Consider the following 12,625-nt stretch of genomic DNA (forward strand, 5'->3'; position numbering starts at 1 on the left):
ACGAAATTTTAATATTCCGTAGCAGACATTTCAAAAAAACAATTACCAATCTTTTAAGCGTTTCCTTTCTTAACTATTTTAAATATTAGGTATCACTGTTTTTAAGGTAAATTTTGGTTGGTACATCATAACTGGAATGAATAAAAAAAGTCATCAAATATGGTCCAAAATTGGTGAATATAGTTTTTGTACAGTAGACGAGAAAAGACATTTTTTCTGGCCAACTACTTTTGGGATGTTTGCGCACCTACGAATTGTCGCAGCTTGGCCACTTCTTCATGAATAAAGCGTTTGCAAACCATTTAAAACAAGCACAAAACGTGTTGCTTTAAGTTATCAAAAAAGCATTGACGTAGTCGTTACTAAACAGGTTTTTGTCGAAACTGGGCCTGGTTGATGCAGAGCCCATATATTTGGACATTGGTTCTGGTTTATGTATAGAATACTAAAACTTTAGGGTTTTAGTATCTTATGGTTTATGGTGCAAGAATTCGCGATTTGCAGCTTGTTTGCGCCTTTAGTGGAAAAAGTCATTGGTGGACTGACTAAAACGGGCGAACTGCACAAAAAGTGCTTTTTGTTGTTTTTTTCGTCGAGGTTAATTTTAAGCCATGAAAGAAAACGAAGAAACAACTGACAAAGAAATAGGTACCATAATCTTTTAATGTTTTAAATTAGTTGTATTACACAGTTTAAAAATCTTAGTTTTTAACCACAGTAAATTTGAAACACATTAACAAATTTGTGTACATTGCAGCAAATCCCACTGACGATGTTTACGAAGTCCTAGACACTGATGAACTTAATGACCAAACGAGAAACTTGCTGCAAAAATATGCTGGTTCTTTGGTGCAATATCAGCCTATAACGCAAATCGCAGTGGGTGGTGCTGGTGGATGGTAAAAAAACACATGTTTTAGATTAAATGTATTTTTGAAAAATACTTTGTTTTTGTCTAAGGGTTGTTGGATACATTTTTAAAAAAGTTGGCCGATTTGCAGCCTCCACTATAGGAGGTGGAATGTTAATGCTTCAAGTGGCTCATCAGTGCGGTTACATATCAGTAAACTGGACAAAAGTAAATCGTGACATGAAAAACACCAAACTTCATTTGCCAAAAAATGTTTACAAGAGAAGTGCACAATCCTACACCAATCAGGTAGGTTTATGAAATCACTAAGCAACAGAAGTGCACAATCTTACACCAAGAGGTTGATAAAATTTCTAAGGTGTTTGTTTTGTAGTTTATTTTATGGTTGTTTAATAAACCAACTTTGCAGCTATTTAATCTTGTAAAACACAATGCTCCAATCACTCTTGGCTTTGCTGGGGGAATACTTCTGGGAATTGCGTCTTGAATTGTGCAAAGGATCCGTTTGGACAGAAGTATTTTGAGAATTTGTCTGTAAAAGATGAGTGCTTAGGAATCAGGGATATCCCCTGTATCCAGTTTTTGCGAGAAAGCTTCTGGTGTCTTTTGGTATTTGCAATTTATCATTTTCCTTGCATTGAACATTTGTAATTACTGCCTTAAAGTTAAAGTATATTTACAGAGTTTGCAGTCAAACTCCAAATTTAACTTGCTTTTTTATAATTTTCGCATTTTATGTTAGTAGGCCCGGTGATGTATTGGATAACCCTATCACTTTCCATTTGGTATAAACCTGTAAATAAATGTAAAAGCATTTGGATGAGGAAACTAAAGTCTTGTATGTTTTTTGCTTTAAGGATTTTTAGTTTATAAAAACTAATGCAAATCAAAGCCAACTATCAAGCAAAGTTTATTGAAAATATTGAACAATACACCAAGCAACTGGAACATCAAACTTAAACTTTAGTTTGGTGTCATTCAATTTAATAAACCTGGAGGTTATAAACAGGTAATTGATAACATGCGATTATATACAACAGCAAATTAGGCAGTACACAAATAATAACCAACTTAAAACTTTGGTTAATGAATATATGTAAATGCAAATAAACAGCAAAAGTATTTCAGTACAAAACTGCAACAGTGAAATACAGAACAAGTACCACTTATACCAAAAACAGACAAAAATGAATTTGTTTACTGTTTTGTACAATAATTTCATTCGAACCTAATGCAGCAAAAATACAAATGAGTAAAAATCTGAAATATTTCCTACATTTTTACACCATGAACCCGAAACCTATACAAGCATGTGAAATCCTTATGACCCCAGTTAGAAGCAATTCTCAGCTCAATATAACTGAAATTTCTTCCACTGTCGTGTGATGGATCAATTGTAAAAGTCTGAAGTGCTGAGCCATCTTCATCATATCTTTGAATGTCAAAAGTTTGTTTTTTTAGCACTTTATTAATTTGCTTCCAATAAAGCAATTTAATGCAGAAAAAAGTTTAATATTGTCATTGTTCAAAGGCGCAATCGGTCAAGCCTCAATATACCTGAATACTCCCAAAAGATTCCCTTCTGTGTCTGTGGGTTCATTCAAGCCATGCACAGTGAAATCTTTGGGTGCACTTTCAATATTATTGTACAAAGCAAGAGATTTAGGAATATGCTCAAGAGAAAATGATGTGGGATGAACTGCAGCTGAAAGTCCAATTACGACATAACCCTCTGAACCCTGTAAAATAAACATAATTGTAGATAACTTTACACTTCAACTGAAAATAGATACATAGTTTAAAAATGTGACAGAAGGTAAAGGTAATCAAGACCAAAGTTGGTTGAGCTGGCCGCTTGAATAAAGACTAAAAGTGGATAGATCTCAAGTTACTAAATGAAAAACAATAGGTGGGTCACACTTAGGACAACGATCATGGCCAAAACAATGTGCCAATAAATGAACAACAAAAATTGTTAAAAGATCATGTAAAGAAATAAAAATGCTAACAAACAAGAAATACCTTAAATGCCCAGCAGTCTCCAGGTAGTACATTTGGTTGAATCACAGCTCTAGGTGTGTTAATGTTGTAGTAAATTGGGATTCCAAGAATACTAACCAGTGCAGTTTTATGGTGATATGTTTCTGAACATCGTGTATTGACAATAAAACCACCAGACGATTCAAGAGCAAAGTCAGGTTTGCCTATTTTATCGGCACTAAAACAAAAATTTTGATGAAAACAGCTAGTTGAATGTAGACCATGGGGTAATTCAACAACTCCCTGCTATTCAACTAGTTGTTACAAGTTATTTTTTTTTACATTTGTTTACTGGTATACAACAAGATCTTCTAACTGGTAAAGCTAGGCCAAGGTAACCAAGCAAGAAAATAAAATTTAATCACAAATCTTTTGTTACAATATATTGCGCAAAATATGGCAAATGCTAAACAAACATTTGCAGCCATGGCTATAGTGCAGTGGTTCTCAAACTTTTTCAGCATGCGGCGCATTAAAGAACTAACATTTTCTTCCGCGGCACACTTCGCAGGTAAACATAACAAAAGCTTTTTTGAAAATGTTAATTTTCAACCTAATTGTGGTGGGTAAAGATGCTTTTCATTGCCAATAGCAAAAACATGAGGTTTGAAACATTGTCATGCACACCAGTATTTTGTCATGAAGTCCTAAATCACCAGGAAATGATTGCACTTCAAAATAGGAAAATTTCACGGCACACTTGGAAATCTCTCACGGCACACCAGTGTGCCGCGGCACACCAGTGTGCCGCGGCACACAGTTTGAGAATCACTGCTATAGTGATTGGTACTGCATACACGTTACTCAAACATAGCAACAAAAACTGCTATAAGAAACCAACCTAAACACATTTAAAGCTTCCTGAATCCAGAACTTTACCATGGCTTCCGTGACAAGGTTTTGGTTTAAAGACTTGGAGGATGTGATTGAATCTAGGGTTATGGAAGATTCTCGTTTTTTCTGTGCTATGCTTGCCTGTTAATATCAAAGTATGGTGTTTTAAAACACAACAAGTATACAACTAGAAAGATGGTTTTCTCATAGTACTGCAATTTATATGTACTTTATTCACACATTCCTTTTGTTGTAGTTACATGTATTTTTGAGTTAATAATGATAATAATAAGCTGCAATAATTTTTTTTCATTTGGATCATTAGCAAGTAGAATAGAAACTTTAAAAAATGGCTTTACATATACTGCCATTTTACATATTCCACATACTATTTTACGATTTACTATGTATACCATTTGACAAACTAATATGATTGTTTTCGCAAGCAAAAACCAATGGGTTGGTGTATATATATTGGTTATGGTATAAAAACGGCATGGTTATTTTTAGATTCCGATGCGCTAATAAGTAGAAAGCATCAAGCCAAATTTAAACCTTTTCAAATTATGAAGCATATGAACCAACCCACATTAAATAACAAAAGGTTTAAAACAGTGAACCTGAATTTTATGGTCAGTTTCCATTTTCAGTTTTCCAACTAATGCACTGAATGATTGGTTTGACTTCTTATAGGCATTTAACAAGTCAACTTCTTTGACAAAACCTCGTGCTTTTAGCCACTCCAAGAAAACCATGGAAAGGTGAGTATGTTTGGACTTGGGTAGCTTAATACATTATTTCGTTATAACTTATGCTTGGAATTAGCATTTCTATACGACATAATTGTACCTTTGTACTTTCAGCTGAACCTTGTTGTAACAACAGAAGGAAATTTTCGGTAAAACTTTTGTCAAATACTTCTTTTAAATATGTAATGTTGGATGTTTGTTGAAACGACAAATCCAGTTTCCTTAAAATAAAACAGATGGATAAACCTATTGTGACAGTAAAACTTGAATTGTTTAATAAAAAAAATACTCTGTTGTAAACTATTTGCAAGCACATGTAATTTAGTTCAACCTTGTTTCTTTCTCAACTGCACCAATTTTTCCAGTGAAAGATTTCAAATAATTTTCAAATTGTTCCATTTGAGTCTGAAATCTTTGAGATTTGGTTGCCACTTCATTAAATTTTCCATCCATATTTTCTTTGAGATCAAGTATGGAATTTCCATGTTCATTTTTTAGTTGTTCAATCCTCATCTGCAAAAGGGAAAAACACAATCATATTTTTTGAGTTACAAATTAACAGCAAAGTGTAGGTATTTGATGTAGATACCTGTAATGCATTTAACTTTTGTGTGAAAGAGAACTCCAACTCCTTTGTTTTGTCAGAAACTGATTTATCTATAACTGAAGCAACAGAAGACAACTTCTGCAATAAAAACATTAAGCTTTTAAGACACTGTTTCATTGGTACATATCTTTTTTCCTAAAACTATCAACCTCAGAAGTTTTGCTAACATCCTCAAGACTTTTATGGTGTTTAGTTTCCAGTCGGTCAATTTTGGAATCAAGGGTAGATTGTCGATCGACAATTTTCAATTCCAGTTGCTGAAGGGAATACTCAAGTGCCTAAAAAATCAACTGTTAGTTAAAAATAAGGTTGCACTAGCTCAGAGTTCACACACAAGTATTCAAACAATTTGTTTTAATCTGTACACTTAAACAACTGATTTAATTATTTACAAAAAAAAACAGTGTTTAATTTAACTCTAAACTGTAAATGTACCTGAATGGTTTGCTCCAAAGATTTCTGATGATCTTGTATATCCTTAGAGTACTTTTCTTCTAGAGTCTTAATCATAAGATCTACTTTGTATTTTTCTAAAAATAACATTAACCTGAAAGCATCATATACATGAGCCTCTGGCATAAAGTACAAATAATGTGCTTACCAGGAGCAGAACCAGTTTGCATTGGTTGAGCCACAGCAGGTGTAGTTTTATGATTCAACCGAGGCAAAGATAAAAACAAATAACATGCAGCTGCAATAAACAGTGCAAGCACAAAAAGCTTTAACAGTTTGCTTAAGTACTGTTGCAGCGCCGAGATTTGAATTCCATGTGTTAATAGCCAAGTATCCAATAAAAGGATTTTAGTTGTGTTCTGCAGTGCAGAAAAAATGGGGAATTACTGTACTGTAGATAGTTACCCTTGTTTATGGTATTTAATTACTTCATAGATGAGTTTCCCAACTTTCCACAACAAGCCTGATATCAAGGAAAACAATAACAAAAGTGTTTGATAAACAATCAAAAATGGATTGTGGCTTGTCACAGTATTTTTGTCACTGGAATCTACAAATATATATACAACTATTGCTAAAAAAAAACTTGGATATGTATATTTAAACTATTGCACAATGCAAAAAAAAGTTTGATATGTATAACCTTAATAAAGACACCAATATAAATATATCACATTGCATTTAATGTAATTCACATGTTTTAACAAACAAAAACTGTTCTGAAAGACAAATTTAAAGCCACAAATTCCCACCAGACTGTTGAAAGGTCTCGGATTCATCATCAGAAAGTGAGGAAGGATATTTCTGACAAAGAAAAATGCATATTATTTTAGTGGCTAACTTATAGGATTCCAATGAAATAAGTTTTAAAATCAGGCTCTTTGACAACTGATACATGCATATACTACAGAACAAATAGTTTAATCAACCTACCCCAATGGGACGTCGATGTACAAGGGCAGGAGTTTTAAACACATCACCTTGGGAAGCTTGACTGCCATCAACTACTTGCATATTTGTTCTATTAATTGTACTTTGAGTAACAACTGTTCTATTAACTCCTTCACCACTTGCAAAACTTTCCTCCTCTTCTTGCTGAAGACCATATAAATGAGGGATATTGTGGCTATGGACTTGACCAGGCAGTGCAGTTGCGTCACGAAGTCTGGAAGGCACATGGCTTGTTGATTGACTAGATGAAAATTGCACATGCCTATGAGTCTCTTGCTCCTTCAGGAATGTTACCCGATTAACAGTTGGTAACCCTGGGCTCCGAGCAGGAGATCCAGAATGATTTCGTCTTCTGTGACGATTAAACTTACGCAAGGGTGGAGATTCTTTGTAGATAACATTCCTATTTTCAGTAGCAAATGAGGACCTGCTCATATTTGAGTCAATTGACGCAGTGTCATCATCATCACTTGGGGCAGCAAGATTGCTTTCATTGTCATTGACTGGAGGTTGATAATATCCACTTTGCAGTAAACGTTTGCTTCTTCGACTAGGTGAAGTAAATCCGTGTGTTCTCGACATATTGGCAGTACAAGTATACAATCCAGCTTAAGGTCGGAATATTGCCATTGTAATTAAACCTTAAGTGTGAAAAAAGGTCAGAAATTTAATTAGTCTGCATGAATAGCTTGTAACATTTCAATGCTAAAAATAAAAGGTGAATGTTGTATAATATGGGTTAAAACTTAACATTATAGTTTATACCTCTAAACCCCTTCAGAGTTTGGATATTCACATTTTGACGAACTTGCTGCACTAAAAACTGTTTTTATAATATCACATTATCAAATGGCATGATTACGGAGCAAACTGATTTGTTTTCTTGACAACAAACATTAGTCATGCAACAAAATGTTAATCATAGCACCCTCTGTCAATCTGTTATGGCATTATACCAACTACTAATCGTTTCTCAGAAAATATTACACAAAAAACATTCATAAATATATTAGTGACAAGATAAAAAATAATTCAAGTTAAAAATGACAAAATGTAAAGAAAAGACTTGTATAAATGTAAAACCAACTTCAACTACCATGCTAAGTACATGGTTCACCAATTGTCACGCTCTGCTATGATTCCCGCCAAAACACACAAAACTTCCAAATCCTTTTATTGTTAAAGTTCATTGAAGCATAGGTATTGTCTTGGTATGTTAACAATACCATATACTACAGTCTCTCATTAAATATGTATACATAAGTTAAAAAAATAAGTCATACCAAGTCACAAACAGGAATTTGTGATTACTAGCATACATTCTTTAGCCACACAAACAAGAGTCTGCACAATTGAATGTTACTTTGCATTTTACCACCTATGTTCTTAGGGACAGCAAAACATTCTAGGTTTTCATTACATACTTTCATCAGATGTATTTTATGTTTGGTAAAGCAAATGAGTTAACAAATGTGTAACTTATTTTAGTTGTTAAAAAGTACATGTTTGAGTTGTTAGTAAGTAATAAACCTGTTTATTATGTATAAACAAATTTGGCAAAGAAACACAAAGTTATACTTCATGAACAAAAGTAAAGAAGTCAAAGAAGCCAAACAGCATTGCATCACTGACTCATTTTATTTACAACATCCACAGCTCACCAAGTATGTATGAAGCAACCATTTTTTGATTTGAAGACAAGGAATAGTAAGTTGGAATAAAGCTTGCAGTGTTCTCCTGGCCGGTAGTGTGGGTTGCTAATGCCAGTAAACACAACCCAGCAATTGATATCATTAACCACTTCCCACTTAAAAATTCACCTACACATCAAAAGCATCATGTTGTTTTAAAAGTGTTTTTTTAGTAGTTATAGTGAACTAAATCAAAAACTTTATTTACTCAAAATGTGCACATGACCTAAACATTGTGCAAATATACACTATAAGCCCTAGTGATCAGGCTGTTGACATACCTTAGGTATAATCTATAAAAGTATATACAACTTAACTTATCCAAGTAGACCACAATCACAATTATTGTAAGCTGATTTGCATTTATAAGACCATTACACCATTGAAACTTTTCATATGTGGTGACCAAGTTTTACACTTTGGTAGCTAGTGTGGGGCACACATGCATTACTTTATTTTCCACCTGTAGAAGTTTGCTCCAAATCCATCAAATATTTTGTGACAATAAAACAAATAGCGTAAAATCAAGAAAGGGGACCCATAATTTTGTTCATCTTATTAAATCAGTTAAGGTTGTAAACTTGTACCTGTAGCTTTGTTATGATCCAATTCGTTGGCAAATGAAGCTTGTGTGTCAGTAGGTTCCAGATGTTGTGAATCAGTGTCAAGTTCTACCGAGGGTTTCTGAACAATCACACTAACTATTTCCTTGACACCCAGTAAAGAAGTTGCAAATTTTTGTTCTTTTGACTGTGAAAGTTCTGCCTGTGAAACTTCAACCCGAAATTTGTCTTCTTTTTGAGAAGATTCCCGTAAGTTTGTACGTCGTATCACTCTGTCATGCAATGGCAACAAATGATTTAAAAGAACAAAAAATAGTAAAAGGTAAATTCCCTACATAACTAAATATATCCATATTAAATCACAGTATGCCAGGCCCATTGAAGGCACTATACCGAATCAGCCGGTCACCAAGCATTCACCACCATATGGCAAGGCGTAGGCTAGAAAAATCTAGCCTGCGGTGGGATTCGAACCCACGACAGGAGTCTTTCCGGGACTCGCGCTCTACCAACTGAGCTACACAGGCTCAGTGGAGAATCCGCCGAAAGTCAAATCACAAGCACCGTTGCCTGCCTCGTATGCTGCACATGTCAGCTTCGTAGTAGGGGATCGCCAGATTGACCAGTATCAGTTAAGATGAACATAAATTCATAACTGGGATCAGCCCTGAAGCGTCTATGCAGGCCAGCGATCACGGCACACTCATATATAAATCACAGTACGCCAGGCCCATTGAAGGCGCTATACCGAATCAGCCGGTCACCAAGCATTCACCACCATATGGCAAGGCGTAGGCTAGAAAAATCTAGCCTAGTTATACTTACATATCTGTACAACGTTGCGGTTTTACAATTCCATTGGATTCACTAACATGATAGTTTTTTGGGGCTGTGCAAAGTACTGCATAGAAAAATACATGTTCAAATGAAATTCCATGTGTGTTAACTATTAATAGCATGGTAGTTCGTTAGCATACCAAAAACTGTTTAAATGTGTTTACCATACATATTGCACAATATAAACATATTGCAACATAATGCTTTATGTTAACTGAAATATATGCATCAAGTTTTGTCATTAACTTACCTTTGAAATGAATTAAAAAATCATAAGGGTTATAGACCGTTACTATTTGTCTGTGAGTTGAGTGGTCATTTAATATATATTCCAAGCGACCTGGGGTAACAAATACAGGCAGGTTCCTCTGAATTGCAGGGGAAGAACGGTCTTGCCTAGCCACTGCGGCAAAACTACTTTTCCTAGTTTGGGGCATTCACCATTTTGAATTGAGAACCTTAAAAAATCCTACTGTGCAATTTGCAAAATGTTTACATGCACAAAATGTTTACATGCGAAAATGTTTATTTCCAGGATCCCTTTTGGGTTGCCTTTTAGACACTGAAGATGCATTCTTAAGTGAAATATTTTTTTAGCCTTTTAGACGCACAATAGATAACGGATTTTTACCGAGAAATAAACATTTTCAACCTTGTGATCAATAGTAAAAAACAGGGGCGTGCAAAAGGCATCCTGTGGGCCACAATCACCAACACACTCATTCAGAGAAAAAATGCAAATCTTCAGGGAATTCAGCAACATTTTCTACTAGTTTTTGGTAAATCTCCAAAGTTTGTATACTATATGTAACAAGTATAAGCTAAACTAACGTTTTCCAACCGGTGGGCCATGTACAGCAGTTTGTAAGTACTTCACCGAATATGATGTAATAATTCCTTTTGTCTAGCAAACAATTATTTTGTTGTGAAAGCCAGTGCTGCGGGAAACTCTGGATATTTTTAAAAATTAATGTATTGATGATTTGGAAGAATTTCAAATTTATTGTGTGCATGACAAAAATTGCATGGCCCTCGCTTGATGTCCAAAATTGGTAATATGGCCCACCGTTGAAAATTGTTGCACACCCCTGGTATAAAAGGAGGTAAATTCTTACAAGAATGGTTACAGAATAGGGAATGAGAAAAGAAATTGTACTTTTTCCAAGTTCCCATGACAAAACGTAATACAACAACTAGCTCCAAATTTAAAAATAAAGACCTATTTCCTGCCTACAATAGAACAACATGAGATTGAGATGAGCAAAAAAATCTCAAAATCTACAAAACTAAAATCGACAATATTCTAAACTTTTAAAACAAGCTTTCTCTGCTTTTTAGGCATTTCAGTGCTTCAACTTTTTTATGACATTGTTTTACATGTATTTGTCATAAAAACGTCTATATACGTCGTTTGTCGCAGCGTCTGTTTTGCTCAATCTAACTTTCATAAAAAAAATGTTTTTTTCTAACAAACAAATTTGCTAAAATAATTTACAGAAGCCAGTTTGGGAAGTTCATGAGTTGTTTTTAAAGTGCTGCTGACGAAAAACGAGTTAAAGTTTCTACCATACCACAAGCCACAAAAGCCGCGACATGCCCAAGAGCTTTCAAAGTTTCAAGTCTCAAGCTAATAGCATCAAAAGTAAAAAAAAAATCCGATTAGCGATCTCCCAGCTAGCAATCAAAACAAAGAATTACAATCGACAACTGCAGCTAGTGAAGCATGAAAGCAATCATGCGTTAACCGTTTAGTTTTCTCTTCTGCTGCCTAAACATAGTTCCATTTTTTCTTCGGTTAATTTTCATTAACAACCAGTTATTATTCGCACAGGGTGGTCTAAGTATGCACAGTTTGCTGCCAGGTAAACAGGAACAGAATAAAGGTGTACGTTGCATTAAGCTCACATTTCCGTGGAATTTAAAGTTGCGGTCGTTGCTAGTGATGTACCGAACCCGGTTCGGGCCGAATATTTGGCCACGAGGCCGAATAATTTCGGCCGAACCTAAAGTCTCCTTTCTGATCGATGTTTTCAACTAAATCTTGTGTTGTTGATGCGAGTAATGTAAACTGGTTTATGGCACTCCAAAATCTAAGATTTTGTTAAGTTCTAAGATTTTGTAGACAACAGGGCTCGTATTTTTAGATGCAACAATTGGTTAATTTATGATGTTTTATATTGGCAAAATTGTCATTTGAGGCCTCAATTTTAAACAATCTAAAAGTTCGGGTCGAAACCGAAACATTGGAAAACGGCATATTTGGCCGAAACGTTTAGGCCAGTGGTTCTCAACCTTTTTTCTTTCATGGCCCATTTTCATTAAACAAAAATTCTGTGGCCCAGTAAATTTATAAAAAAAAAACACAACTGTAAAATAGGTTCAGAACAAAAAAATGCAGATCATATTTTAAACAGATGTTAAGTTTAAAATAACTTAAAGCAAAAAAATCACAAAACAGTACTTTCCCTTCTTTTAATCAAGTACTTTTAGTTATGACCAGAGTAATTGGACAATGGATATGCTGCTACTATCTGGCTTTATTGTAATCACAAAGTAGTTTATTACATCATAAACATAAGGTGTTGCAGAAACGCAAAGTAACTTTATACCGTAAATAGATTAATTCAAATAAATTTACATTCCTTTTCAATTCCTCCCCAAGCCATTAATCTTGTAAAATTGAGTGTAGTGACACAAATGAAAGCTTTTCTTTTGATTGGACTGTGGCCCAATGAAAATGCTTCCATGGCCCACTGGTTGAGAACCGCTGGTTTAGGCCAACCGAAACTTCGCATGTTGGTTAAAAGTTTATGTTATTTATAATTAGGCTAAAAGAGCACGTTTTGCGCACTGTATTTCGTAAAAGACATCGGTTTCGACCAAATCGCAACAAATTGTCCGGCTGAAACCGAATCTTCATGAAAATCGGTAATTCGACAAAACGTATGTGCGCATCTTTATAGTATTTACCCTTTTATATAATACCAAATCCAACTTAAACCTGATGCTTCCAGCTGGGTTTACAAAGG

At 34.6% G+C, this 12,625-nt stretch overlaps 3 protein-coding genes and 1 non-coding gene across 4 annotated transcripts; 1 reads left to right on the forward strand and 3 right to left on the reverse strand.

Annotated features, from left to right (window-relative positions):
- The first annotated feature begins 353 nt into the window (after positions 1 to 353).
- On the forward strand, positions 354 to 1,691 carry LOC145230041 (FUN14 domain-containing protein 1-like). The gene is made up of 4 exons (XM_080095397.1): positions 354 to 648; positions 758 to 899; positions 961 to 1,159; positions 1,281 to 1,691. The coding sequence occupies exons 1-4, from the start codon at positions 612 to 614 to the stop codon at positions 1,356 to 1,358; spliced, it is 456 nt and encodes a 151-aa protein (XP_079951523.1). The 5' UTR covers positions 354 to 611; the 3' UTR covers positions 1,359 to 1,691.
- A 77-nt stretch (positions 1,692 to 1,768) lies between these two features.
- On the reverse strand, positions 1,769 to 7,087 carry LOC145230039 (uncharacterized). The gene is made up of 14 exons (XM_080095395.1): positions 6,488 to 7,087; positions 6,307 to 6,358; positions 5,983 to 6,104; positions 5,703 to 5,913; positions 5,537 to 5,631; positions 5,251 to 5,379; positions 5,084 to 5,179; positions 4,826 to 5,007; positions 4,595 to 4,715; positions 4,366 to 4,530; positions 3,753 to 3,886; positions 2,894 to 3,089; positions 2,429 to 2,610; positions 1,769 to 2,303 (listed from the first exon to the last, which is right to left on the reverse strand). Exons 1-14 carry the CDS (start codon positions 7,085 to 7,087, stop codon positions 2,144 to 2,146), a joined length of 2,445 nt encoding a protein of 814 aa, XP_079951521.1. The 3' UTR covers positions 1,769 to 2,143.
- Positions 7,080 to 11,242, reverse strand: LOC145230040 (motile sperm domain-containing protein 1-like). Its single transcript, XM_080095396.1, has 5 exons — positions 9,847 to 11,242; positions 9,585 to 9,660; positions 8,784 to 9,031; positions 8,167 to 8,325; positions 7,080 to 7,146 (listed from the first exon to the last, which is right to left on the reverse strand). The coding sequence occupies exons 1-5, from the start codon at positions 10,031 to 10,033 to the stop codon at positions 7,115 to 7,117; spliced, it is 702 nt and encodes a 233-aa protein (XP_079951522.1). The 5' UTR covers positions 10,034 to 11,242; the 3' UTR covers positions 7,080 to 7,114.
- On the reverse strand, positions 9,213 to 9,286 carry Trnas-gga (transfer RNA serine (anticodon GGA)). The gene has a single exon. It is a non-coding gene; the product is annotated as a tRNA-Ser (tRNA).
- Positions 11,243 to 12,625: the final 1,383 nt, after the last annotated feature.

The sequence above is a fragment of the Phallusia mammillata genome, chromosome 5 (genome assembly GCF_965637545.1).
Source record: "Phallusia mammillata chromosome 5, kaPhaMamm4.hap1.1, whole genome shotgun sequence".
NCBI lineage: Eukaryota > Metazoa > Chordata > Ascidiacea > Phlebobranchia > Ascidiidae > Phallusia > Phallusia mammillata.

What these genes read in the sequence shown, in the direction of transcription:
- LOC145230041 (XM_080095397.1), top strand. Translation starts at nt 612, where the DNA reads ATGAAAGAAAACGAAGAAACAACTGACAAAGAAATAG. An exon ending in AACAACTGACAAAGAAATAG is followed by an intron (nt 649 to 757) that starts GTACCATAATCT and finishes TGTACATTGCAG; the next exon opens with CAAATCCCACTGACGATGTT. An exon ending in GTGGGTGGTGCTGGTGGATG is followed by an intron (nt 900 to 960) that starts GTAAAAAAACAC and finishes TTTTTGTCTAAG; the next exon opens with GGTTGTTGGATACATTTTTA.
- LOC145230039 (XM_080095395.1), bottom strand. Translation starts at nt 7,087, where the DNA reads ATGTCGAGAACACACGGATTTACTTCACCTAGTCGAAGAAGCAAACGT. An exon ending in GCAGTTGAGAAAGAAACAAG is followed by an intron (nt 4,716 to 4,825) that starts GTTGAACTAAAT and finishes TTTTATTTTAAG; the next exon opens with GAAACTGGATTTGTCGTTTC. An exon ending in GTTCAGCTGAAAGTACAAAG is followed by an intron (nt 4,531 to 4,594) that starts GTACAATTATGT and finishes TAATGTATTAAG; the next exon opens with CTACCCAAGTCCAAACATAC.
- LOC145230040 (XM_080095396.1), bottom strand. Translation starts at nt 10,033, where the DNA reads ATGCCCCAAACTAGGAAAAGTAGTTTTGCCGCAGTGGCTAGGCAAGAC. An exon ending in TTTTTTAATTCATTTCAAAG is followed by an intron (nt 9,661 to 9,846) that starts GTAAGTTAATGA and finishes TTTTCTATGCAG; the next exon opens with TACTTTGCACAGCCCCAAAA. An exon ending in GGTTGCTTCATACATACTTG is followed by an intron (nt 7,147 to 8,166) that starts GTGAGCTGTGGA and finishes TTCACACTTAAG; the next exon opens with GTTTAATTACAATGGCAATA.